This window comes from Ambystoma mexicanum, chromosome 11, assembly GCF_040938575.1.
Source record: "Ambystoma mexicanum isolate Mex_15411 chromosome 11, UKY_AmexF1_1, whole genome shotgun sequence".
Taxonomy (NCBI): domain Eukaryota; kingdom Metazoa; phylum Chordata; class Amphibia; order Caudata; family Ambystomatidae; genus Ambystoma; species Ambystoma mexicanum.
In genome coordinates, this window is record NC_090934.1 from 172,118,945 (window position 1) to 172,145,760 (window position 26,816).

General features: G+C 43.7%; 1 protein-coding gene across 2 annotated transcripts in view; it reads right to left on the reverse strand.

The window, feature by feature from the left end:
• Positions 1–391: 391 nt before the first annotated feature.
• Positions 392–26,816, reverse strand: part of RHCE (Rh blood group CcEe antigens) — a 692,073-nt gene continuing 665,648 nt past the window's right edge. Inside the window, exon 10 of one of the 2 annotated variants that reach the window (XM_069622727.1) lies at positions 392–1,158. In XM_069622727.1, the coding sequence (XP_069478828.1) occupies positions 1,132–1,158 (27 nt within the window). In that variant the 3' untranslated portion in view covers positions 392–1,131. The remainder of the gene's footprint in view (positions 1,159–26,816) is intronic. The other variant, XM_069622728.1, reaches the window with a different exon arrangement.

Sequence of the window (26,816 nt, forward strand, 5' to 3'; positions counted from 1 at the left end):
AGGAAAAAAAAAACATACCTTCAGTCGCTCCTGTGATGCTGTGTGTGGGAGACTTGCGTATTCTGTGTTGAATAATCAACACTGAAAACAGACTCCCTCTTCTACATAGTGTAGCAGAACTGACTGAAGTGAAGTATGTCTTTTTATTTTTCTTTAGCATCTGCATGTGCTTACTCACGGACACTAAATGCGGCATGGGGGAGGAGGGGCAAGCAGCACCAGGGAGCTCAGAACACGGTCTTATACCAGAGAATATAGCCCATGTTCCAAGCTCCCTGATTGCCTTGCGCCACAGATCTTTAATGAGTGGTTGTGCCAGTTTAAACAAAGTTCATTTTGCTTGCAATTCTTCAAACAAATTGCGACATCGATGAAGGCAATTAGCCCAGGCTTCAAGCAACACTTTATTTCCTTTCAATTTCTGCTGGCAGAAAAATCTCTGACCTTTTCACCCCACACAGTTTCCCGAAACTCTCTTCAGCTTGCTATCTGGACCTTAACCCAAACCCAGAACTCAAATGTCTTAAAATGTTGGAGGGTTCCTTGTCTCTGAATATTTGTGTGATTCTGAATTTGGCCGAATGATTTGTAGCATCTAATTTGGATTACATTATGAACATCTAAAAAACAGTGTAATTAGAAATGTACACTTAATATACATATTAAGTCTGCACGCTATTGCTTCCCAAAGAATAATACTATTGGATGGTATACCATATTTCAGAAAAGGAGAACAAGGTAGAAATGCACCAAGTAGGAGGTGATTACATTTTTGTGAATATGATCGGTGGTATTGGATAGTTTTACTTTTTCCTGTGAAATGATTATTCATTCCTTTTATAATAAAAAAAGGAACACCCTTTTGGCACAACTGCAAAAACAAAATCAAAATTTCCAAAAGTTTGTTCACTTTTACATTCAGCATCACAAATCTCATATTTTATGGTGAAATTTCAAACAATGAACACAACGGTAGCATTTAATTTATGACATTTCTTGGGAATGGTTAAATCACATGTTCGTCACTAGTCGTGTATGTATTTTCTCTCCAGGAATATTGCATTCTTCCAGTACAGTTGGAGAACGACTGGAAGATTAGTCTTTTGTTTCTTGGTTTTCTTTCCCATCTGTTTAAAGTTTTCTAGCTAAATGTGGAAACTGTGGAGAGACAAACAGAATGTAATATTGCATAAACACACAGATAGAAACGTAAATATAATCATACTATAACATTAATTGAATTCAATATTTTATAATATTTCTTTTTGTTTTTAATTGGTTTTATTGTTGTTTTTATATGATGCATGTTTGTGTGGTTTCATAGGCTTTGTCCCAAAATAACATTCTTTCTTAATCGGACAGTCATTTTCATATAACAGTCATTAATTCATGATTGTTATATATTAGTGACCTTTTTCCCATAGTGGAAAATGCAAGTATTGTACTTTAAAACAACTTTTAGAAAATTATATTTTTTCCACCAAACCCTTATGTTCCACTTCTTTTTCTGCTGAATGCAACATCATCCTACTTCAATTATTAACTTACTTATTCCTTTAACTTCTCTTCTATTAAAACATGCAAGCGATTACTAGTCAAGATACATGTGGCCCTCATTTCAGAGCCAGTTGAGGGCAATAGACAACTAGGAGGTTATAAGTATGGTGTTCCAGGGGCACTTTATTGCACTTTATTGCCCCTATCAGCAGCCAATCTTGCCCCATTTCCAATGAAGCTCAAATGTCACTCTACCTCCAGCTGCATAAATCCTGGCAAAGGTTGGTCTAATTCCTCCAACTGCTAAAATGTTCAGACATTCAGTAGCCATGTTTCACTTTAACTCCTCAACAAATGTACAGCTTCCCCGGAAACCCTCAATATGGCGAGGATTTACCAGCTGCACCTCTGCTGGCATATTTGCCCTTTCAATTGTATGTTTCTTTCAAAATCCCACATGAAAAGGCAGTTCCTTTAGTTGCTCCATTGCATATCAGTGATTGTAAAACATGTTTTAAAGAACCATGCTGCTAAATACTTTTGTTTTCTTCCAAATACAAGTAGAAATGTATACTTGATATCACTGACAGTTATACATCCACCTGCTTGTCTGTTTGTCACTTACTTCTCATAGTTTCGCTTTCAAGAGCTAAAAACGCCAAATAAGTGCATTTAAGTCTGTCTTTTAAAAGGGGAGGCACCCTCTGTTGTCTTCCTGTCTTGCCTGCTTCTTCCCCCTTTTTTTATTTTATTAACATTGTAACAGATTTAAAAACAGAGTAAGAACTGACAGAAGTAAACAAGGCAGTATGAATACAAAATCAGACCCCCCCCTTTTCTGCTTCCTTCCTCTTAACCAACACCCCAAAAATACTTTTACTGATTTTAAAAATAGGAAGATCTCTCCCGTTTGGCAAATGATCCTTTGCACTACAAACATGTTATGACCAATAGCCTGATTTAAAGAAAATGTAATTTCAGTTATAGTGATAATTACCTGGAAATAATTTCCGATTATGCCTGTTTCCCACGGTAGTGTAGTGATGTGCCGAATCCCACAATAATACAAAAAAAGTTCGAAATTTTTAAAAGTATTCCCTGTCCTGACAGGCACTCAACATGTCTCTTTCCTCTTTTCTTGGTCCCACCCCCCTCCACTCTCCTCAATTGATTTTCCCCCTCACTTACCCTCTCCCATTCTCCCCTATCACTCTTCGGTTCGTATGAGGCAGTTTCTTTTAGGAGCGTGTCTTGCGGGATTGGCATGGTAATCTTGTGAGATTCCCCTGATAAACTGAACATGTTTTGTACCTGTAACTGGATCCCTGGCCCATCCCCAACTCCACATGGTGTCCACTTTCATCCTCTCCACCTTTAGCCTGATGTGATTTCATCCTTTTTCTCACCCAAGTAGCATTTTAAGCATTTTTTATTTTTGTCTTAGCAGGAATCCCTTGTACGGAGCAACAAACAAATTGGGTGTTTCATTTTTGAAATGTCTCTCAGTCACTCTCCTGCAAAGCTCCATGGGAGATGTATAAAACTGTTTTGGGAGCAGGAGGCACCCCCTTCTCTATCAAATATTTTTAAAACTATTGGACAGATTTACCACAACTAGCAAAAGGAATAGCTGCAATGTTTTTTTATTTTTTGCCGAAGTTGTTTCTTATTTGGTGCAAATCTGTCCAGTGGGTGTTCAATTGATGCACTTTATCTCTGTAGGCAAATGAATATGGCAAGTCCAAAAAGAGCATTTTGTGATTTCTTAATATCTTATTAATCTTTTCAGCAATTATTCCCAAAATTTGAAGTTTAGGGGGGGCCCAGATACATTTTGCTGTAGAAAATTTCATCCAAATATGTCCAGTGAGTCAAATGATATTAACAAAAGAAATTTGTAAAACGTACTTCACTTTGCCACCCTATTATATATAACTAATTTTAAAACTGCTGCCACTAATTGTATTGGAAGGATGGTATTTTTATGAAACTATGGAGTATTCAATAAAGTTTGAACTATTTTGGTAAACTATTGGAATTTGGCTTCTCTACTTCGAAGAATCTTCACGGGAGTGCTGCTCACACTGACTGAGTCCCTGCTCTGTCAAGTACTTGATATATACATAATATATCTATCTTACCAATGCTTGAAATTCCCAAAATACTTGTCTGGAATACAGTAAGAAAAGTGGAAATAGGGAAACAAGATGTGATCTGAGAAACCCCTTCCCCCTCCTTCCTTCATCTTTTCCCATTGATCATCTCCCTCCCCTCACCCTCCACCCCACTCTCACCCCTTTCCCCTTCCGTTTCCCTCCTCCTCCTCCCCACCCCTCCCTCTACCTCTCCGTTCTACTGCACTACTCTCCCTCTTCCCTTCAGTTTAATTGCCCTTCTTACTGTTTTGTTGACTGATTCATAATAGTAAAGCGCTATATAAACAAAATAAATACAAATACAAAAACGGAGATCACATTAAATATCATCTGTTTGCAGAGATATCTTTTGAAGGAATGATTTAAAGGTATGCTGGTTAGGCTACTACTTACATTTCATGTGCTTTCTAGGCAGACTGCTAACAGACATAAAAAAGAAGGTTTTTAGCCATGTGCAAATGATCAGAGTGTGAGGAAGTCAGTGGCTGGAAGCGAAAGGACAAGGTAGGGGATGCTTTGGGCACTCGACCAGGTCTTCCACAGCAGCCACGCTTCACTATAGACGGAGTGAGTCGAATTCTCACAACGAAATACTTGGCTCTCTTTAGCAGAGCTCAAGGGAATTATACATATATAAAGAATGTAGTAACTACTTGCCACTTAAGTATTACACCAACAAATCTGTGAACTCCCAACAGGGGTACAAATACATCTTTTCACTGCCCAATAGGGATTTAGGGAGATTGTCTTCAAATCAAGATTGATTCTAGTCAATCATTGAAGCCCTTTTTGGATGTTTTTAAGCTCGGAAAGAAGTTGAAACTTTCTAAGATAGAAGGCAAAATAAATGCCCCAAGCCATCCCTTCGATGTGGCTCGAGCTTTCATGCATGTAGCTACACGAGTCTTCTCAAGGATCAGGTCACCTAGAACATTTAATTTTATACACCATTTTACATCATATTTTGGGTTGTTTTGATGGCACATGTGCTGCTTTTGATGCAGCTTCAGTGTGGGTAGTGAGAGGTTGGGAGCAAAAATTTAGCAAAGCATTTTATGTAATATTTTACTTTTGAATTTGGGCTAAAATACGTAGCATGTGCCTGAGATGATTCTGTGCTGGGTGGAGGGCAAATAGCCCTGGATTTGTTCTATACTCGCCCAGTAACACCCCATTGCATAGCCTGCACATCTGTTGCAATTGCAGCCGCACACAACTTTATACCTGCCAGCAAATCCTATATTACAGAAGGAGGTGCACAGCTTCTTCTTTATCGGTAAGGTTCAGCTGGATCCCAAACAGCAAAGGAAATGCAGTTTGGCTCTGCTTTGTGTTGTGCTTGACACACTTCAAGCAATACAGCCCTGCAAAAAAGGGCACTTTGAAAGTTGAGTGCGACTTATATAACATGCTCTTGTGAGCTTGGTGGTAAAGTCTTTTGCTAAAGAAATAGTCTGGTCTTCTGATGGGATCTCAATGATTGGCATTGTCCTTCTGCATATCTAAGCCTTGATGCCAGCAGACCGTGTGCATTAGGTTCAGTAGTTTATTCTCTCTGTGATGAGTCCAAGGATAACGTCCCTTTTCCTCCTCTTTTAAGATTTATGGCAGTTAATAAAAACTGACATGACCAAAGGGGTCTCTCTACTTCTCCTACTTTGAATATTCGCATACCACGTCAAACACCAGTGACACCAGTAATAAGTATATCTGATACTGTGACGCGGAGGCCCAAGGAGGAGGCATAGAAGCGCTACGAACGTTCTTGTAGTTTTTACAGCATGCAGACCGGCCCGACATTAAAAAGGAACAAAGGACAACAGGTGACACAAAAGGAATGCACCAGCCACCCAATGCCAGGATCCCACTGAGGCAGTGCTGAGTGCAGAAGCACCACACCCAACTATGGACCAAAGAAAGGACCCCTAAAACACACATTGCTGGCAGACAAACGTTTGCTCAAGTCCATAGGTCACCAATCATGAGCACCTTACTGTCAGCCAACCCTGCACACCTATCTGAAACGGACAGTATTGTGAAGATTGCAAATGCAGTTGCAGAGATGGAAATTCACCCCATAATCACAGTGATGGCAAGGCTCATCACGACTTTACTACAGAGAGCCAACACCAACCAACATGGCAGCGTCTAAACACGGTTGCTCCATCGTGATGTGGAATGCCAATGGCATTTAAAAGAAAATGGATGAACTTGTTCACCTCAAGGAATCGAAGAAAGTGTGCTTGGCCCTTCTCTCCAAGACCCATCTGCAAGGATGCCACAAGCTGAGGGTGGTAAATCACATGGTGCCCCGGACTGACCAAACCACAGGAACCAAAGGTGAAGGGACTGCCGTGATAGTGAGCACACAGATCAACCATCACGAGCTGGCGTTACAACCCCTCTAAAGCATCGAAGCCACGGGAGTCCAGGTCACAACTGCAGCAGGATCCCTCTGATTGATTGCAACATACTGCCCTCCTAGAGCAAAGCTGGATTTGGGCGACCTGGATGTCTTGCTTGACTGGAATGTTCCAACCATTATTGGAGGGGACCTGAACGCTAAGCACCGATGCTGGAACTAAAGGAATGCCAACTAAAGGGGACACAAGCTGCTGGCATACTCCAGAGAAAACGATTTTGTGGTAGCAGGTCCTATAAACCCCACACACTACCCAGCCAGAGCAAGCCACAACGTGACGTGCTGGGCATTGCACTGCTGAAGAACTTCCAACAATTCGTTGAACTGGAGACCCCATTGCTGAACTGACCTCGGATCACAACCCGGTACTGATCACTTTGGGAGACGAGATGGAAACCTACCAGCAGACTGTGAACTTTGACTTTTTTATGGCTGGCTGAAGCCACTACAAGGAAGAGCTCACAACACCGGACCCCTTGTGCACCAAAGGAGATATTTACATGGTGGTGGATGCCTTTACAGCTGAGGTTCAAGAGGCAATTGAATACAGTGTCCCGAAGCAGAAACCCAAATGCTGCTCCATCTAGTAGATACCAAGAGGCATCAAGCAAGCAATTGCTGAGAAAAACCGGGCTCGGCGGCAATGGCATAAACACAGCACGCCTGATCTACTACAGAAGTACAACCAGCTCACAAGGCTTCTATGAGAGCAGATCCGAGATCACCGGGGTGAAAAATGGGAAGCCGCTGCAGCCAACTTGAAAGAAGCTGACAACTCAATTTGTAGGATGACTCTGGAAGAAGGAATCAAGCCCCCCTTTCCAGGGCTGGACCCACCTTGCATGCAGCAACAAAGACAAGGCAGAGGTGCTAGCAGATACCATCAAGGCTTCGTTTATGCCAGACAAAGCGAGCTGGAGAACGGACAAAGTGGAAAAAGAAATCGACAAATATCTCTGAGAGCGCCCAGCCGGAATATGAGTTCAGAGCATTGAGGAATGCACATTCTCTGAAGTAATAGGACTTGCTTAGAAGCTGGCAAATTGCAAAGCACCAGGGAGCAACAGAATAACCAACTTGGCCATCAAGATGCTACTGCCTGCAGCAATGGAACGCCATGCAGAAATCTTCAATGCATGCATGCGATTTCAACACTTCAGCCAGAGTCATTGTGTTCCCAAATCCTTGGAAACCACTAAGGGATCCTGCAAACTACCACCCTATATAAGCCTGCTCTCTGGACTCTTTAAGCTCTTGGAAAGTACCCTTCCCACCCACCACAGCAATTTTGCCTCTGAAAGGAATCTTCTCCTTAATTAACGATTTGGATTTTGTAAAGAGCATGCAACGAACCATCAGCTACTGAGGGTGGTGGACAAAATTACCCATGGATTCAGCATCCACAAATGCACCGGGATTGTCTTCTTGGATGGGGCCGAAGCCTTGTTACATAGACGATCGATCCTTCCACTTGACCATGCGGGCAGAGCTCTCAACAAAACACCCTATCTGAGCAGGCGCGCCACAGGGATCATTCCCTGGACCATTCCTGTTCAACATCTTCACCGACATCCCTACGGATCTTCACAAAAAAGACCTGGCATTGTATGCATATGACGTTGCTGTCATCTCAGTCTTTCAAGAGAAAGGAAGTGGCAAAAAATCTACAAAAATCCTTGAAGAAGATGTCAACATGGTACAGCAACTGGCAGATTGCACTGAACACCAGCAAGATGACTGCTACGATGTTCACGAAAAAGAACATCAGGGACCACCCGCATATTAGCCTCCCGGAAGAGGACATCAAGTGGGAGAGCAGAAGCAGTTACCTGAACGTGACTTTGGACAGCAAGCTCTCCTGAAGGAGCCATATTGAAAACACCCAACAAATAGCTTCCGGCAAGCTTGCATCACTGTACCCACTCTTGAAGTCAAGGTCCATGCCTATCCGCAGTAAAGTCAACATCTACAAGATGATTATTAGACCCACCCTGACTTATGCCTCTCTGGCATTGAGCACCTATGCAGAAACTCACCAGAGGACTCTTCAAAAGGTGCAAAACAAGGCCCTGAGGATCGCGGCTGGAGCCCCACCTTTTGAAAGAACAGCAGAGCTGCACAGGGATCTGGGAATCGAGATGTTGGATGAACATCTAACAAAGCTAAACAGGAATGTCTGCCAAGGACTGGATCAGAACGCAAACCCTTTGATCAAGACCCTTGCTACGATTACTTCAAATCCTTTTGACCGCGACCTATGGCCCGTCACAGTGCCGACCCTGTGAAACCATCTCTACTGTGACAAGAATACAGATCAAGAAGCATATCAAACTGTGACTACACTCTCAATCGGAGAAATTGTATCAATGAGGCACAGCCTTGGTATCCAACATCCCCCACTGACATATCAATACTGTCACCAAGATAAAGTTCTCTACCGGCACAGACACAGTAGTAGAGGTAGAAGCAGCAGTAGCGGTGGTGATCAGAAGAGGAAGAGTTGTGGAAGCAGGCAGCAGAAAAGAAGTTTAAGAAGAGCAGAAAGAAAACAAAACGGGCTAGAAATTGAAAGCCCGCACCAAGACGTCCAGTTAATGTGGGAGGTCGGAGGGGGAGAAAAAATGCTCTGTTTTCCCCCAGGCAGCCTAAGCGCAAACAAGGAAAGAAACAATAAAGCTTGCAGAAAGCAGTGGAGTAGCCTGGAGAGTGACCGCCTCCCCTGTCTGTATCGGCCTTACGAAAAACCAGCAAATCGATGTCAAAGCGAGAATTGCGCTCACCACCGAATCATAAGCTGGTGTCAGTGGAGGAGAGACATGGTGTACCTGGAGATAGGAAATGCACCCCACTGGACCAGCACAAGACCTGCAACTCCACTGCAGGAGGAACAGGGAAAGGCAGAGGGAAGCGACTTTGTCGGCTGGTGCCAGCAACGCTAGATGCAAGGACAATGGCAATATCCCTGGGAGCCACGCTGATAACATAGAAGCTCGGAAGTGAGCTGTGTGCAGGAACCACGGTTACAGGTGTACTTATGGGGAAAAGTGGGCTCCATCATTAAAAGGGGCTGGTGATATGACAAAACAGTGGAAGAAAACAACCTAACTTGAAAGAGACAAGCCCAACGGGGCAACTTAGTGCCTCACCCCTTTCTTCCTCCCTCTGCCTACCCGATAAAAAGATAAATACTCAGCAAGTTGATTACCAAGTGTTCTGGACCGGCAAAAAAAGCGAGTACAAAGAAGCACATACCTTGGCAGGGGAGTACACCAAGGTAGTGTGTAAAAAGGGAAAATTGGCAGAGAACTCTGGCTATACAAATGGGCAATACTTGGCAGGAGAGTAAACCAGGTATGTCGGAGGCTGGGTTAACACTGTGTAAGCAATTGCTCTCTGTAACTTGTAGGTGGAACGACCAGGGGAAGTGGACTGTCCCCCTTGGAATAACTGGACTCTGCTCAGGGGAACAAAGTCACTTCCTCTAACAGCGAGTGAACTAAAAAGTGAGAGAACCTTACTTTGAGTTGCTGCAACTTTCTTTTGGAAAACTTTATATTGGAACTTTGTGCATTAGGAATTGAAGAAGGCTGCAGGCAAGCAGCCTATAGACAATTTAATTTTCATCTTGTTGCACCTGTAGCAGTATTAAGAGTGTAAGGGTCAGAATAGGTTTTGGACACAGGACGGAGAACTTAATTTTGGACATCCTGACCATGACTGGTGAATTAGTTAGTTTTGTTGAGACAGGGAGTTAGGGCTAGTGAGGAATTTTTCCAACCCCTTTATTATTTTAATAAAGGTAATTGGGCAAGCAAACAACCCATTGGGCCTCATTACAAGTTTGCCGGTCCGGAAACAAGGGTGCCGGTAAGCTCACCGGCACCCTTGTTTATGGACTGGCGAAGTACCAGTTTGCCTGCCAGTGCCGCTGCACCCGACAGGTCTGACACTGCCGGGTGCAAGCAAGCAGACCAGCCCGAGAATTAAAAGGAACAAAGGTCAACAACACAGACACAGTAGTAGAGGCAGAAGCAGCAGCAGCAGTGGTGGTGATCTGAAGTGGAAGAGTCGTGGAAGCAGGCAACAGAAAGAAAGTTTATGAAGAGCTAAAAGAAAACAAAACGGGCTAGAAATTGAAAGCCTGCTCCAGGGCATCCAGTTAATGTGGGAGGTTACAGGGGGAGAGAAAAATGCTCAGTTTTCCCCGGGCAGCCTGAACACAGACAAGGAAACACACAGTACAGCTTGCAGAGAGTGGAGGAGCCCGGAGACTGACCACTTCGCTGGTCCATACCGGGACTCCATTGAAGTACACTAGTGGCTCCAGAGTCGGCCTTACAGAGAACCGGCAAATCGGTGTCAAAGCGAGAATTGTGCTCGCCACTGAATTATAAGCTGGTCTCGGCAGAGAAGAGACGCGGGGTACCTGAAGATAGGAAACGTACCACACTGGACCAGCATGAGACCTGCAACTTTGCTGCAGGAGGAAAATGGGAAGGTAGAGGAAAGCAACTTTGTCAGCTGGCGCCAGCAACGCTTGACGCAAGGACAACGGCAATATTCCTGGGAGCCCACTGATGACAACGGAGAAGCTGAGAAGTGGGCTACAACATTAAAAGGGGCTGATGATAAGACAAAAAGGGGTTAGAAAACAACCCCACTTGAAAGAGACCAGCCCAACAGGGCAACTTAGTGCATCACCCCTTTCTTCCTCCCTCCCCCTCCTGGATAAAAAGATAACTAATTAGCAAGTTGGTTACCAAGTATCCTGGACTTTCAAAACAAGCCAGTACAAAGACGCACATACCTTGGCAGGGGAGTACACCAAGGTTGTGTGTCAAAAGGGAAAAGAGACAGAGAACTCTGGTTATAGAAATTGGCAATACTTGGCAGGAGAGTAAACCAGGTTTGACAGAGGCTGGGGAAACACTGTGTGAGCAATTTCTCTCTATAATGTGTAGGTGGAATGGCCAGACAAAGTGGAGTGTCCTCCTTGGAATAACTGGACTCTGTTCAGGGGAAGGAAGTCACTTCCTCTAACACTGAGTGAACCAACAAGTGAGAGAACCTTACTTTGAGTTGGTGGGACTTTCTTTTGGAACACATTTGGGTTTTGCTTTTTATATTGGAACTTTGTACATTAGGAATTGAAGAAGGCTGCAGGTAAACACTTCAATGTTCACCTTGTTGCACCTTTAGTAGTATTAAGAGTTTGAGGGTCAGAATGACTCCAATGCCCGACTCATTGCAAATCTTATTACTATGCTTTAATACTGCATCAGATCACCACCTTAGTAGTTGCAGAGCACCTATGTTTGTCTGTGGGGTTAGCATACTGTGCCCCCATCAGTGGTTTCCAGATGTTTGTCTGCTGGAGGAAGGAATATGAGCCATGGAGAAGATAAGAGGATTAGAAAGCAGATGCTACAAACACAGGGAGTGGGGAGGGATGGATGCAGCGAGGGAATCTTCAAAGCGTTTAATACATTCCCTGGGAGCCAAAGCAGGTCCCGCACGGATGCATATTGATGAATCGGTCGGTCATTTTCCTATCATGCTGTTGGTTGTGGACATACCAGGATTACAGTAGCCTTGTATGCCTAGGATTTCCACTCTAATTCGATCCCCCCCTGGTTGTGTACAGAGAAAAGTGGTAGGGACACAAGCTAGGGATAATGGATCTATGTGGTCTTTGTAACTTGGTTGCTCAGCATGATAAAGGATGTGTGCATGTCTAAGCCGAACGCCACTCCTGTGTGCCAAACATTTAGGCTTTGTGCAGCTGGCCCCCATAGATGCAGTCAGTGTGATTAGGGCAGATCTCTTTGTGCCTAATGATTTTGCTAGGTTGATCTGAGCAATGTTCTCTCGTCCCACCATGAATATCCATTTTGCATGCTTTGATTTTCCTCACCTCATTTTCTTTTTTCTCACCAACAGTTGTAACTGCCACAGGCAAAAGTTGTGGTTACTATATCGGCTAACATGCCACTGTCACCAAGTAGCTCTGCCAGTATCACTGTGAGGCTAACTGGGATGGATAGTGAATGCACTTGTGCAAACTCTTTAATATCGTTATTCTTGTTGGTGGTGTATTCCCATTCATATTGAATACATTTGCCTTGGACACCATTTCTTGTACTGTCAACAAAATAGGCTTCAGCAGCCATCTTTGTTAGGCACACTCAGGCATGCACTCCTCATATCCGTAAAGAGAACTGTTTTGTGCACTGCCGACAGCGCAAATTGATACATGTGATGTTTGCTTACTTTACTAGTGATGTACTAGTGTACCTGCCTTTCTACAGACCACCAGAGGTTGCTGGGGTCAGGTTATTTTTAAATGCAAAGAACATATGCTTAATGGTTTGCCTAGATGCCTTATTGCTCCTGTGCAGGTGAAAAATGCCCCCGCTAAAAATCACTGCTGCAAAGAGTGTGCAGGTACATTCTGTATTGCAATAAACCCAGCTTAAAGATTGTGAACTGTTACTTTCGCACATATTTGTACAGGTGTTGCATGTTGTGTAAATGGGGCCATATAGCCATATTAGCCTAACAACTTCAGATCTGCTGTCCAAGTCTTGGTCCTCTCCTGCCTGGATGGTGACACTGTCCTGCTGGAAGGCCTTCCAACGACCACTCAGGCACCCCTGAGATGTGTCCTACATGTTACAGTATGGCTCATGAAAGGATTCTGCAAATTCAACAACATCACCCAACCTCATCAAACTACATTGTCTCCTGCTGCAAGCATGTGCCACCTTCAAATCCTGCTGCATCATCATCTACAGGGCAGTCGCCCTAAAGCCCCCAAACTACCTTGCTGAGAAGCTCTGCATCCTCAGAGGCCTACGATCCACCAGAAGCCAGTCCATGTGCAGACTTGAACTCCGCCATTGCAGGTAGTAAAGAACAAGAAGCCAGGCCTTTTCTCTCTACACCCCCGGACACTGAAACATCACGCCCATCAATACCAGACTTGCCCCCTCGCTTCTACATTTTAGGAAGGAGCTGAAGACCCTCCTCTTCAAGGAATGGCTCCTCCTTAACACTTAGATTTACACACCTTATACGCCCCCTAACCGGAGACTTGGTGATTTGCTCCTCCCGGTTTCCTCCCCTGGTTGCTTGTAGTTCTGTCGCTGCTTAATTGCCTGCCTTCCCCATCGCAGTTGTTTGCTCAACACTCCCTCGTGTATTGATCCCTTGTGACCTGCTTCCCTTGCCGTGTACTGCCCTCTATGACTTGTAAAGCATTCATTACTTCTGAAGATAGGTCCATGCTAAAAAAATACACCAATAGAAATAATAATCATCCAGGATTATTCAAGCTCCTACGAATGAAGACAAACGTGGAATGAGTGCATCCTCTTTCGAAACCAATTAAGGACTTCTCTTTCCACCTGCTCTTGTCAAACTGGGGTCCACATAAAACGTTGAAAAGTAGGAATTAAATATATCGGCAAAAGGTATCAATAAATGTTATTTTCTGAAACTCCCCATGCATTAGGAAGGGTCTGCAACCTGTGGCTGTCCAGATGTTTTGGACTACAACTCTTTTGCCAATGTAAACTTTCCCTTTCCCTTTCCCTTTAAGCACTCCCTTATGCACACCCTTCTTAAGAAGCCCTCTGCCGATCCTTCCTCTCTGGCAAACTATCGCCCGATCTCCATCACTACTTTCCTGGGAAAACTTCTGGAAAAGCTGGCCATCTCCCAGCATAATCTACATACTGAATCTGTTGGTTGTCTCCATGACCACCCATTTAGCTTCAGCCCAACCAGAAGCACAAAAACTGCTCCCCTGAACACCTGTGACTGTGAAGATTTGCTCTCCAATCTTGACTCTAACCTTCTTTCTGTCCTCATTCTCCTTGATCTATCCTCTGCTTTTGACAGGGACAGCCACGCCATCCTGCTCAATCGTCTCTGTGACAACCTGGGTATCTCTGGTCATGCCCTGGCCTGGTTGACCTCCTTTCTTACTGATCGACCCTCCCAGGTCCAACTTCGGTATTTCATCTCTTCTATCTCTATCTCTACTTGTGGTGTTCCCCAGGGGTCTAACCTCTCTACATGGCTCTTTAAACACTACCTGGTTCCTCTGGCCCACCACATCTCTACCTTCTGCTCAAAATTTCAGTGTTTTGCGGATGACACCCAAATCTCCTTCAGGCTCCCCTAAGCCTCTTCTGCTCCTTCTCTTATACCAGACTGTCTGTCTGCAATTCAGGAATGGTGTGCCTCCAATTATCTCTGCTTTAATGCCAGTTAGACTGAGATTCTCCTCATTGGGACACCTGCTCCTGTCTTCCCTGGCCACCCACCCTGGGCACTCTACCTGCTCCTTCCTGTGAGGCTAAGAACCTTGGTGTCATCTTTGACACCACCCTCTCTTCTCTCCTCACATCTCTGACGTCGCTAAGAAGTCACACTATCAGCTGCACCTCCCCCGCAGAGGTATTCTTCCTTTTCTCATTCCCCCCCAGAAGCTCACTGTCTCCGGAGCCCTGGTCCTCTCTAGGCTGGACTACTGCAACAGCCTCTTTCTAAATCTGCCTGCCTCTACTCTTCGCCCTTTAGAACTAATCCAGAACAGGACTGCAAGTCTTGTCCTTGACCTCAAGCCCAGGGATCGTATCTCTCCAGCCTGAAATCTCTCCACTGGCTCCCTGTGGCTGTGATGATCAACTTCAAGACCCTCTGCACCTTCCACAAGGCTTTCTGGGGCCAGGGACCACACTACATCCTACTTTCTCTTCCTAAGCATCTTCCTTCTCAAGCCCTTTGCTCATCCACCTCCAACTCTGCGGGCCAGCCGCTTTTCCAGGCAGAGAGTTGGGGGTAGATCTCTGTCCTCGGCTGAGGCCTCTCTCTGGAACATCCTCCCTGCCTCTCTCAAACTTGAGCAGGACCACCTAAGGTTCTAGAAACAACTCAAGACCTTACTTTTCGCTTCTGCTTTCTCTTTCCCTCTCCCTTGCTGATGTCCCGGTCTGCTGCGCATCCTGGTTACCTGGCCACACACTGAACTTACGGAACCAGGCTCCTGCACGACCAGTTGCCCTTGCATTGCCTCCTGGCCTCCCAACCACGTAATGGACTGTATCTGCAACCCTTTAGTCCCCTGACACTCTGCACTTAGGAGCCACCTCCCAGCAGCACTGATGATCTACTTGCACTCTCCTCTCCATCTCCCCTCCCTGGCACTTTTCCCCCTTCAGCCCCCGCACTTGCATGATCTGAATGACACAAGGCCTAGTAAGATCGTTGTTTGTCCTCCTCCTTTCCTCCCTTCCTTATCTTGTCGCGCCTAGAAACACTTGTGTACAGGCGCATTATAAATTACTTATCATATCATAACTCCCATCATCCTTAGTCAGCATAGTCGATCAAACATCTGGGGTGCCACAGGTTGCGGACTCTTGCTAGTGCACAGCATACTTAAGTTGAGTTGCCTTTGGAGTTTCAGAAAATAACATTTCGTAATTACTTTTCAAACCTTCCATGGAAAAATCTGAAACAATTCCACAATACAATTTAGAGGAATTCACCCCTGCATGACATTTTTTAATGGGCGCTACGTGTTTACAAACTAAGAATGCTTTGAGTTTTGAAAAGCTTTTAACATGGGGTTTTCCAATAGCGAAAAGAACAAGGTTTTAAGACCCAATATCTCACAAAGCTGCTGAAAGGTTTTTGGCATGCTCTTATCGGAACTCGATGTACCGAAAATAAATTGGAAAACTGAACAATTCTGAGATATTCAAGTTTTTAGATTTATACAAACGCCAGTGTCTAAACAACTTTCACCTACGCTGGCTCTCGATTCAGCTTCTACTCTTAGTAGTGTAAATTCTTGTCCTTTGTCCCAAGCCCCAATTGCTTCTTTGGCGACTAAGCCAGTGCAACCTCTCGATTCTACATGAGCGATAGCAATATCTACTTCTTTAGTGCCTCCTACCTCTGGTCTGCAGAATCCTAATTCCATTTTGGGACTTACTACTGTACCCCTAACTAATACTGTAGTGCCCTCTCCAAACCTGATTTTTAATTGCCCCACCTCCGTGTCAGAGCCCTTTACAGTCCAATATTGGGTCTATTATCCCAGTGTTGCCTCCAGTGCCTATTACTACCATGGCCTCTAGCCATCCTCCTTTAGATGCTTTGATTCGTGAACCTGAGTTAGCCTCCACTTGCCAATTTCCAAACAATTGCAAAGGCCAAACAAATCTAGTTGTTAGTGACAAAATTGTGTCTTCAGCCACCAAAAAGAGCATCGACTCTTCCACCACAATCTCGGCGGAACAAATACGTGAGGCTGTAGATGCTTATTTGGCCTCCTGCTCTCAGCCTATCCCTTCTAAGCTTCCTCAAAAATCAAGTGGTCCAATTTCGTCTCTGAGTCAGTGGCTCTTACCGAGTTCTATGCCAACATCCATAGTAACTCAACAATCTTCTTTGCGTACTGACAATCGCCCTCATGCTATCTCATCTCACGTTTCAGATCTATCTAAACCTAATCTAAACAATCCTTTTCATTCTGTTAGCCACAATTCCCGAAATAATACCCCAGCGGTACCCACTTCTCATCCCTTGGCACAGCGTAAATGTCATTCTTTAATTTTGAAGTGTCGAGGAGGAAATTTTGGCACCTACGATTTGAACCGTCGTAGTGTGCTCAACATTTTCTCTGAAGTGGTGGAGCTTGAAGACATATGTTCGAGTGACATTGAGCAGATTGAATTTATTTCTGAGAATACTTGTTCAGTGGTGCGTTTGTGGATACCTTCGGGTATCGTTCTAAATATCATCTGGAAATCAAAAATGCAATTATTTTCGATGGGTTTCTTATTACCACAAGACCCAGCATTTATGAATGAGGACTCTAATGTAAAGCAACCATCTAATCAATCTAGCACAAGCTTCCCTTTGATTCAGAATATTGGTCGTGCCGAGTCGTTAATGTCATAACCATTAGAAACATCTAGAGACCATCTCATTAATGTTGCTAGTTGGAACACTAGAGGTCATACACATCTACAAACCTCCATTGCTAACTTTGCAGCTGTTATGGACATAATAGCATTACAGGAATCCTGGCTCCTGCAAACACCTGTATGGAACAATTACGAGATTGTTCTCCTTCCAGCCATTGCGAGTCAAAGAGGTCGACCATCATCAGGATTATTGACAGGAGTGAACATATCCAGTGGTTTCACCATCGAAGCCTGGGATTCTGTTTCTGCCTTTATCCAACTTGTCAAGATTACATGTCCAGCACATACTATTGCATTGATTAATATTTATCGCAATACTTTAGGGTTGACTGATACTGCTTTTTATGCAGGTTTGTCAAGACTTTTAGATTTGGTACTCCTTTCCCAAGATATTACGGATACCCTTATCGTAGGTGATCTTAACTTGGACTGTATCAATCCTAAAGGAAAAATTACAATGGAAAAGGTTAAGCGATGGATCTCCTTTATGTCAAATCGCCATTTTCACATGACCAATGGTGAAATTCAAGGCGCTATTCCGGCTCAGCCCACATGGCATAGGGGTTCCATATCTACTACAATAGACTATATGTATACACATACCAACTTAACTGGACAAATAAGCACTTTTAAAATATTTCCACAAGTACATGGTGATCACCATCTACTTGTGCTTACAATTAAGTGGAATTATTTAACTATCAAAAAGTCATACTATACGAACGACCTAATAGTCAATAATGATAAAACGCGCTTTCGTTGGTCAGATAGTAATTTGTCATCTCTAGCTTGTCTAGTTATCTCAAATGATAGCTCTATTTATCCAAAACAGTATACTAACCTTCTCCTTACTTTTGATTCCCGTATGAAACCGTATAAAAAAAAAGAGCTTCATCTACGCAAACATACCTTCAATCCACTAATCAAGGCTAAAAAGACTGAATATCATCGTGAAAAAAGAATGATTCTCAAAATGAATTTGCCTAATTCCATTCAACAGTTGCGAATCGTTAAAAACAAATTCCACAATTGGATGAAACAACATCGTGCACACATTTTACAAGTAGATGGTGAACATATGCTTAAATTAATAGCAAACAAGAATAAAGCCGAAACTTGGGCAATTTTCAACCAATGTGCTAATAAATCTCAAGGTACTTTACAGGCCTCCAGTGTTACTGAGACCCAATGGATCAAACACTATTCTAGCCTATATGCAGACTCGTCGTTTGTGCCTCTGGTCAAGCTACCCAGTGATTCCGAGCGATGGTCTCTTGCTTGTTCCCCACTTATACTTGAAGAATACATCAGACATATTAGCTCTTCTCGGGCTAAAGGCCCGGATGGCCTTAGTAATCATATGTTTAAATTGAACCCTACAAAGTGGGCTGAAATATTAAATAATCTCTTCCAATCTATCATCAGGACTCACGATATTCCCAACTCATGGAAAACATCTATTATAGTTCCTATTCACAAAAAGGGCGACTGCACTTTACCGTGCAATTATAGACCCATTGCCCTTCTTGATGCCCCCGGAAAGCTTTTCTCCAAACTTATTTTGAGGGACTTTGAAACGGGTCTCTTGCATGAGCTACTTTGGTCCAGATGTTAAACGGGTTTTCTTGCGGGTCTAGGCACAAATATTAACTTGTTCTGTCTTAACGCTCTTAAATCTCAAGCGCAAAATACCAAACAAGCACTCTATTTTGCCTTTGTGGATCTCAACACGGCATTTGATGCCATCTCTCGTCCGATTCTTTTTGCAAAACTTACCAGAGATAAGTGTCCGTCCACTCTATAACAAATTATTCAGTTGTTGCATGGGGAAACCTCAGTGCGCATTAGACTGAACCCAGAAGGTCTTCTATCCAGAGCCATTCCTACTGCTCGTGGCCTTAAACAAGGCTGCCTTCTTGCGTCAGCAATTTTCAATTACTTTATGTATGACGTGCGAAAGGTCTTTGAGGAAATAACATCGGACTCCCCCAAGATAAACAATTTCCAGATTCAAACTTTAATGTATGCCGACGACTTGGTGTTAGTTTCCAAAACTCCAGTCGGACTACAAAAACTTCTTGATGGCTTTAATAGCTATATATTGGCCAATGATTTACGTGTGAATACAACCAAAACCCAGGTTGTTGTCTATGGACCACGTAACACAATGAGATCTCTTTCATCTTGGTCCATCAATCACATAAATCTGGAGATAGTATCAAGCTATGTTTATCTTGGTATGGTCTTTGATGTTAGTGTCTCGACTAATGCTCACCTCGAGGCTATTCAGTGTAAGCTTAATTCGGCTATCTCCCACACAAAAATTATAATGCATCGATATGGTGCTTTTTCGATGCAACCAGCTGTCCTCTTTTGGAACCAAAAAGCCACCCATGTATTCTATATGGTTTGGAGTCTCAATCACCATGGCTACCAAAAGTCTTTGATAAGCTCGAAGGCAAATTCTGGAAAGCCATTCTTCAGCTACCTCAATGTATCCTGATAGCCTGGACACAGTATGAATTAGGTCTTGCTTCTCTTTATGCTCAGTATCAGTGGAGAACATGTGCCTTATTACTGAAAACTCTTCTACCTCACTGTGAGCACAATATTCTACAATTTTTGTCGAATTACATTTTCCATACTGAACACTCTTTTGTCAAACAGTGGTTGCGGGCAATTTATCGCACTTTGGTAGAGGCAGATGCGTCGCTTAAATTGCTTTTGACCAATCCAAACAAAGTAAAACAATTAATTTACCGCCATGATTGGATCAATACTCGTAACAAATGCTTGCAATATAAGTCCGCAATCCCTGAAAAATTTCGACATAAGAGGTTGGGATGTATTGAACCTTATCTCTTAAAATTTCCCTGTAAGAGAATACGCTCAGCCATCCTCAGAATGCGCCTGAACTTATGGCACACTCGTGAACTTTTGGCCAAACGGAAGGGCTGTGAGGAGGTGGCCTCTTTCTGTAGATTTTGTGGTGATACTAAAGCCATAGAAACCTTAGAGCATATACTCTCGCTATGCCCCGCGCTAGTTCAAGAGCGCTTGAAATTTTTCTCATGGCACTGTAGCTACTTAGGGAACTTAGAATCAGTGGAAAGATGGTCCACATTACTGCTGACGACCAATGTTTCCCTTCAAATTGCCATTGTCAATTTTCTTTATGGAGTGAACTTAACTTGTCAAACAATTGTTGCTGTTTACTTGAATTCTCTGTCATTTATCAAGGAATGGCATGTTGAATCTTCTCGTTATCAGTATTTCTGGTGAGACTTGTTTTATATGAACTAAATTGAATAACTTTTCTTCTCCTTTATTGTTAATGAGAATTGTACATCATCCTTATGTATCAATTTTAATGCTTCAATCAATCATAATGAATTCTTTCTTAATCTTGTGTACTTTTTAAGATCAATTGTATGTGATGTTTTGTATTGAAAAGTTGATTTATTTCAACGATATCAATAATAAAATTTTAAAAAAAGATATTTAAGTTTTTAGATTTATTTATCTATATATCACACATGGGCTGAATCAATTTTACATGAATTGCACACATACAAGTAGAAGATGTACATTTCATACATGTGCCCTACTATACATATACAAAAATCACACCAAAGTCGGGACTGGCTTTTTTATTTTTCATTTGTATATTAGAACATATAAAAGATGTAAATTGTGTGTATGTACGAAATGTAAAACTCCTATATGCCTATCATACTCATTCAAAACTTACAACAAAGTTAGACCTCACTTTAAGGTAAGCTTTCATAATAGGAGGGGTATAAGACATGCATAGAATGACTGTACATCTATATGGGCTGTACACTGTGAGAAACCTGACCGTGTTCTCTCTCCTACTCTCTTGGGCACATTCCATTCAGGTGGCCAGGGAAGGGCCATCGCTTCTGGATCACGACCGTGGGGGTGGATAAGCGAGGGAGGATCCCCTGAGTGGAGGGTCACAAGGAATTGGAAGGAGGATACCCAAGGGCGGGAAATGGTATGCCCCATTCCCAATAATACCCCAGCCCACTCCATCAGCCATTATGGATATTTTCAATCCCACCCCATCTCCCTCTCCTCATTTCCAGCAAATACTGAGACAAGGAGGATGCAACTAAGATCAGTGAAAATTACCCATAGAAACAACATGGGGGAAGTAAGGGAAGCCTACTATAGAAAGAACAAAAGTTGTTCCACTAATAGTCACACAGGCTTAAGCATTTGATAATGACCACTCAGACCTGACTCCTCTTGACTGTTCAACTACAAAAGGTGTGGTTTTTCCACAGAGGAGAGAGCGGGCTGGGGACGTTGTCTGGACCGGAGAGGCCAAGGAGCAGAGAGCAGCAGGACCTTGAGGTCTGGAGGAGTACAGTGTGCCGAGGTGCTGGCCTGGTGTTTGGAAGGGGCTGCAGTGTGGATAGGGACTCGTGTCTCCAAGGAGTTAGTGTGAGGCACCCTGCTTCCTGCTGTTGGCGATTGGAAAAGTGGTCATTCCTTTGGGACATGTGCCTGTCCCAAGGCTGTCCTCAAGCCTGTGTATCCAGAGGGTACGCTCATCAATGTGACGCTACCTGGTGAGTCTCATGTCAGTGAGAGAGAAACTCTGGAGCGTGTGATTGACTGGAGCGGATCAGGAGAAAGCCACAGTTGTTAAAGCGGCACAGAGTGGGAAAGCGAGGAAAAGCTTGTAGTGGAAAAGTGAGAGAAAGCTTGTAAAGCAGCATGGGCAGTAAAGTGAAAGAAACAAGCGAAAGCTCGTAAAGTGACACAGAGTGAAAAGGTGAAAGAATCAAAAGACAGCTTGTAGAACAGCAAGTAGCAGAGAAGTGAACATATAGGAAAGACTGAAAGCACAAGAAAATAGACATTAAGAAGGTGCACGAGAATGCAAAGAATGTGCAAGGAAAAGGCGCTAGCAGTGCAGACGGACAGTAAAGACATTAAGAAGTGTGAACGAGAAAGCAAGAAAGATGCAAGTGTGCATGAGAGAGCAAGGGTGGTGCCAGTGTGCATGAGAAGGAAGCAAAGAATAAGATGGGGAGCAGTAAGCACCTGAAGGTGAAAGTTTAAAAAGAAAGAGGAAGGACTAAAGAGGGAGGATACAGGTCAGAGTGGTCATGCCTAGGAGAAGCAAAGAACCTGGGGGCTTCGAAAGTCTCTGATCGTACCCCACACGTGGAATGTGTATGAAAGAACTTTATATAAAAGGAAAGGTTCATCCTGACAAGCTGATCTTGTGTTTGAATCCAAGAGGGGCCTAAGCTTGGGGAAAGGGGAACCCTGAGAGGCCTAACAAAACCTGGCGGTTTCAAAAGTCTCTGAACTTACCTGTAAGGAAGAGATGGGATCAAACAGTGAAGACAGACACAAATGATCACAGATCCAGGGTGTTTATTGAACTTCAAATGGGTTGGTTTAACAGCTATCTAAACCTAAAGCTAAGCATGGGAGCAAGATACGACCATCAGTTAATAATAACGCAGTTCTAGTCAAGTTTATGTCAAATAAAAGGGCCTATACTAATAAACCTATTGCCAATCCTTACTTCTAAATACTAAAGAATGTGGGGCAATGGTGTATGAAAAAGGAAAGTGTTTAAGAAATGATATGTCAGGATAGTTGAGCAGTTGGCTTGCCTTCCCCATGTTTTCAGCACGGGGCAAGGCAGAACATTCGAGCTTCGCACACACTCTGGCGTCTTGGCCACGAGGATACAGGTTAAAGCACATACATCAGGGCCTTCTGCCAGAGGCTCTTTTCCCATAACAGTCTATTTCAGCAGAGTGTCTGTCGTAACAAACAAGTCTCAAAGTTCCATTCCTTCAAGCGGAGACCCGCTTTTTGTCACAATTTTCATACTTTGACTCCCACGTTCGGGCTTGGACCATGGATTTCCCTAATTCGGGCTCAGATCCTCTTGATATGGATCTCCCTCGTTCGGGCTCAGATCCTCTTGATATGGACCTTCCTCGTTCGGGCTCTGATCCTCTTTTTACCGAAACCGAAGACTTTATAATGTGCGATGGGACCGCTTCAATTAACTTCACACAATTATTCTCATCAATCTTCTACCTTGGTTTCTCCTGGCGGGATACCTTACAGAGACTTTTGAATGAGCACATCCACAGTGGCGGACGACTCTGTCATCGTTATCGTATCTTTCCTTCTTAAGTTCAAACATTCATTAAAAGTTTAACATTACTCGCGTCTTTCATCACAAGCGTCTAACAATGTTCTTTCCAGCGCTCGTTATACAATGTTGCTGCTTGCAACCTTGAATTCAACACAGACCGGTCTTGCATCGGTCTTCCCAATTCACCGGCTCCATTGCTCTTTCAGGTACTTCTTTGTTCTTGGAACCAAGGGTGATACCACAGCGGGTGCTGCTGCTCCTCCCCACCTTGGTTAGTTACGTGGGAGGACCTTCGGTATCTCCGACACACAACGTAGGATTTTTTAGTCTGGTTTCCCGGCCTTAAGCTTTCTTCCTCTGAGTGCTCTTGATAGTCACAGAGTCTGGCCAAACAGGTTAAGGGTAATTCCCTTCTTACGAACCCTTCTTGGTTTGCAAGTCTTTCTCCCTTCGTTCAGCTGCCGATTTGAAACTGCTGTACCTCCGTGTGCTTTGCCTCGCTTAGAGTGGGCTCTCGTGCTCCGCCTTTTAAGCATGTTAGGGAAGTCTAATGGAAGTTAGGAATTAGTAATTGTCTGACCTCGCCTGACCACAGTAGCAGGTACACTGCTCGGGTATGAGTCTGTTTTCTCCCAGAGCGGGCTGTCTGTGTGAAAGTGCTGGAGAAGGGAAAGGGCAGCTGGGGGAGGGGGAATAAGGTTCCCACATATCCTACCTGGTAGGATGGGGTAAAGGTGTTGCGGGAGAGGGATACCGCATCTCGCCATCCGGTGTCCCTTTTCCGCTCCCCGAACACCCCTCCCCCAGGCCATCTTCCCACACTGCTCCACCCCCAGGAACTGGATCCAAAAGCGATGGCTGTGTCCAGGCCACCTGGATGACAAATCCCTGGGTACTAGCGGGTGAGACACCTTCTGGTTTCTCACATACCCCACACATTAAATGTGTATGAAAGAACAGGATATCAAAGGCAAGGTACATCCTGACAAGCTGAACTTGTGTTTGAATCCAAGTGGGGCCTAAGCTTGGGAAAGGGGTACCCTGAGGGGCCTAACGAATTTGAATACTTACTGGTTTTGATGTTAAAGAAGTTAAAGCTTGGGCAAGGGAACCCACGAGAATCTTGGACAGGAACTGTAAATTTCTTGTGATTTTGATTTGGAACTCGGAAGAGCTAAAGCTTGGGGAAGGGAATCCTTAAGACATTTTAAAGTGTAATACTGCGACAAGAACTGTGGAGAAGGTCTGATGAAGAGTTCTTTTTTTGACTGAACTAATTTTTGTGAAGCTGACCATCCCACACCTGGGGAGAAAGTCACCTGAAACCAATCTTGGTAACCTATGTTCTGTAGAACCACTATATTTTACTTTTAACAGACTTCCTAACACATTTTTGTCAAAGTGTGAGGGCAGGCATAGGTTAGACACAGACAGATTTTTATGTTGGACTTTCATACTTTGACGGCCCTTAGAAACATCAGTTAAGGAAACCTTAGTGCTAGGGCCAGTTAGGCATTACACCAACCCAGGAACCATAGTAAATAGAGGTTTTGAAACTAACATCTTTCAGTCTGCATCTCTCTTGATACCATGCCTGTCTCACAACACGTAGATGTAGAAGCACATTTCATACATTTACTCTACTAAACGGATGAAAACGCACAACAAAGTCAGTACTGTCTTGAATGCCAGTTTTCATATGCATATGAGATCTATAGGAGATGTACAATTCATACATATATGCAATTTACAACTCCTATAAGCCTCCTATACATATAAAAACTCACATCAGTCAAACCTCACTATAATGTGAGTTTTAATATGTATAGGACATGCATTTAATGACTTTACACCAAATATTCATGTTCTCCTTGTAAAACACTCACACACACCAGACACTTTACGACGCACGCTCTTATGACATATCCTCTTACGCCATACACACATACCGCATATAATATACTCGTGTGCCATACACTCACATAACATATGTCATTCACTGATATATAATTCAGTCATACACCATACACCCATATGCAACACATACATATACTGTGAAGAATCCTTGGATGTTGTCCCTTCTCCATGTGGGAGAACCCCTCTCATGTTGGCAGGGTGGTGTGGCCACAGTGTCCGATAATCCCCCTGGGGCGGTCACAATGGATCACATGGGAGGGGAAATTCCTCATGTGATGAAGGACGACATTATGGGGAGCATGTAGTATGCAGATACCCCTTTAGAGACTCCCATATCATCATACCCAGTCCCTACCTCCCTTAGGTGCTGTCGCAGCATAGACAAACTTAATCCAGTACTATACACTGAGACGAGGGAGAGTAGGACGTTCCCAAGTGAAGATCAGACCTCGGCTACTGTGATGAAGAAGAGGCGCTGTGCAGTGGGGAGCACTGTTCTAAGAGCGCGGTCTACTCAATTCAGACACTTAAGACTACAGAGCAGTATAAAGATGGAAGAAGGACGTGAGAAGTGGAAAAGATTTCCTACCAAGCTGTTGCCGTGCTGGTAGGGTATTTTCACGACGATTGACTTATTTTTGGTTGACATCCTGACTGACCCATTAGATTCCTTTGAGGCACGGAAACCCCTCTTAGTTTTAGGGGCAGAGAGGAATTTTCCCAACCCTTATTCTTTTAATGAAAGTTTGAAGCAATCTACATGCCACCACTGCCTCAGTCTCTTCTACACCCTTACAATACATATATAGGGCATACACCATACACTCATACGCTATATGCGATATTCCATACAAGAGCCCACTGAAATTCAATATGAAAAAAAAAACCTTTCAAATAAATAGTTACGGTTACTCTAACAAAAAGAAAAGTCTACGAAGTTAGAAATAACATCAAGGTGCAAAAACTGTCTAAAACTACAAATTCAACCATGAAACCTCAAATACACACACTTGCAACATCCCACTACAAATCCAACCTTAACACTCACTTCAAGTACAAGTCAAGTTTCCTCAATACCAGGTGGATGTATGTATTAACTACGCCTGGGCAGTCGCAGGTTGATGGATGTGGGAGTAATAAGATATAAACACACGTTTTTCTTTTTTTAAACATCTCTTTATTGATTTTACAACAAAATAAACATTCTCCCACCCACCCTACCCTCCCATCCTCTCCGCCTCTTCCCTCCCCCCCCCTCTTTGCAGCTTGCAGACTCTGGTGGCCATTTGCTGGGTCCGCTGGGGGTTTGCACTAGAGCAAGTCCAGGAGTTTGTCTTTGCGGGCACCATTGCACTCTAAAGTCTCCTGTAAACTGATGGGGAGCTCACCTGTGCTTCAGTGTGAGAGTCGCTAGACGAGAGGTCCGATCCAGATGGTTCTGCAGTGTTCTTGTCAGGAGTTCCCTTCTTAGTGAAGAGGTAGGGTCTGTTTCGGGAACTCCCCACTGTCGTTGCGCTGACAAACAGTACACAACAAGAATGACAATCCTACTGCTCAGCCAAGGAAAGGGAAAAAGCCGGTGGCATAAAAAAACCCTGATGGTCTTTGTGGGGAGCGGTTCCAGCAGGCAGGTGTTTCTATAGAGTGATGTTTTTCTATATTCC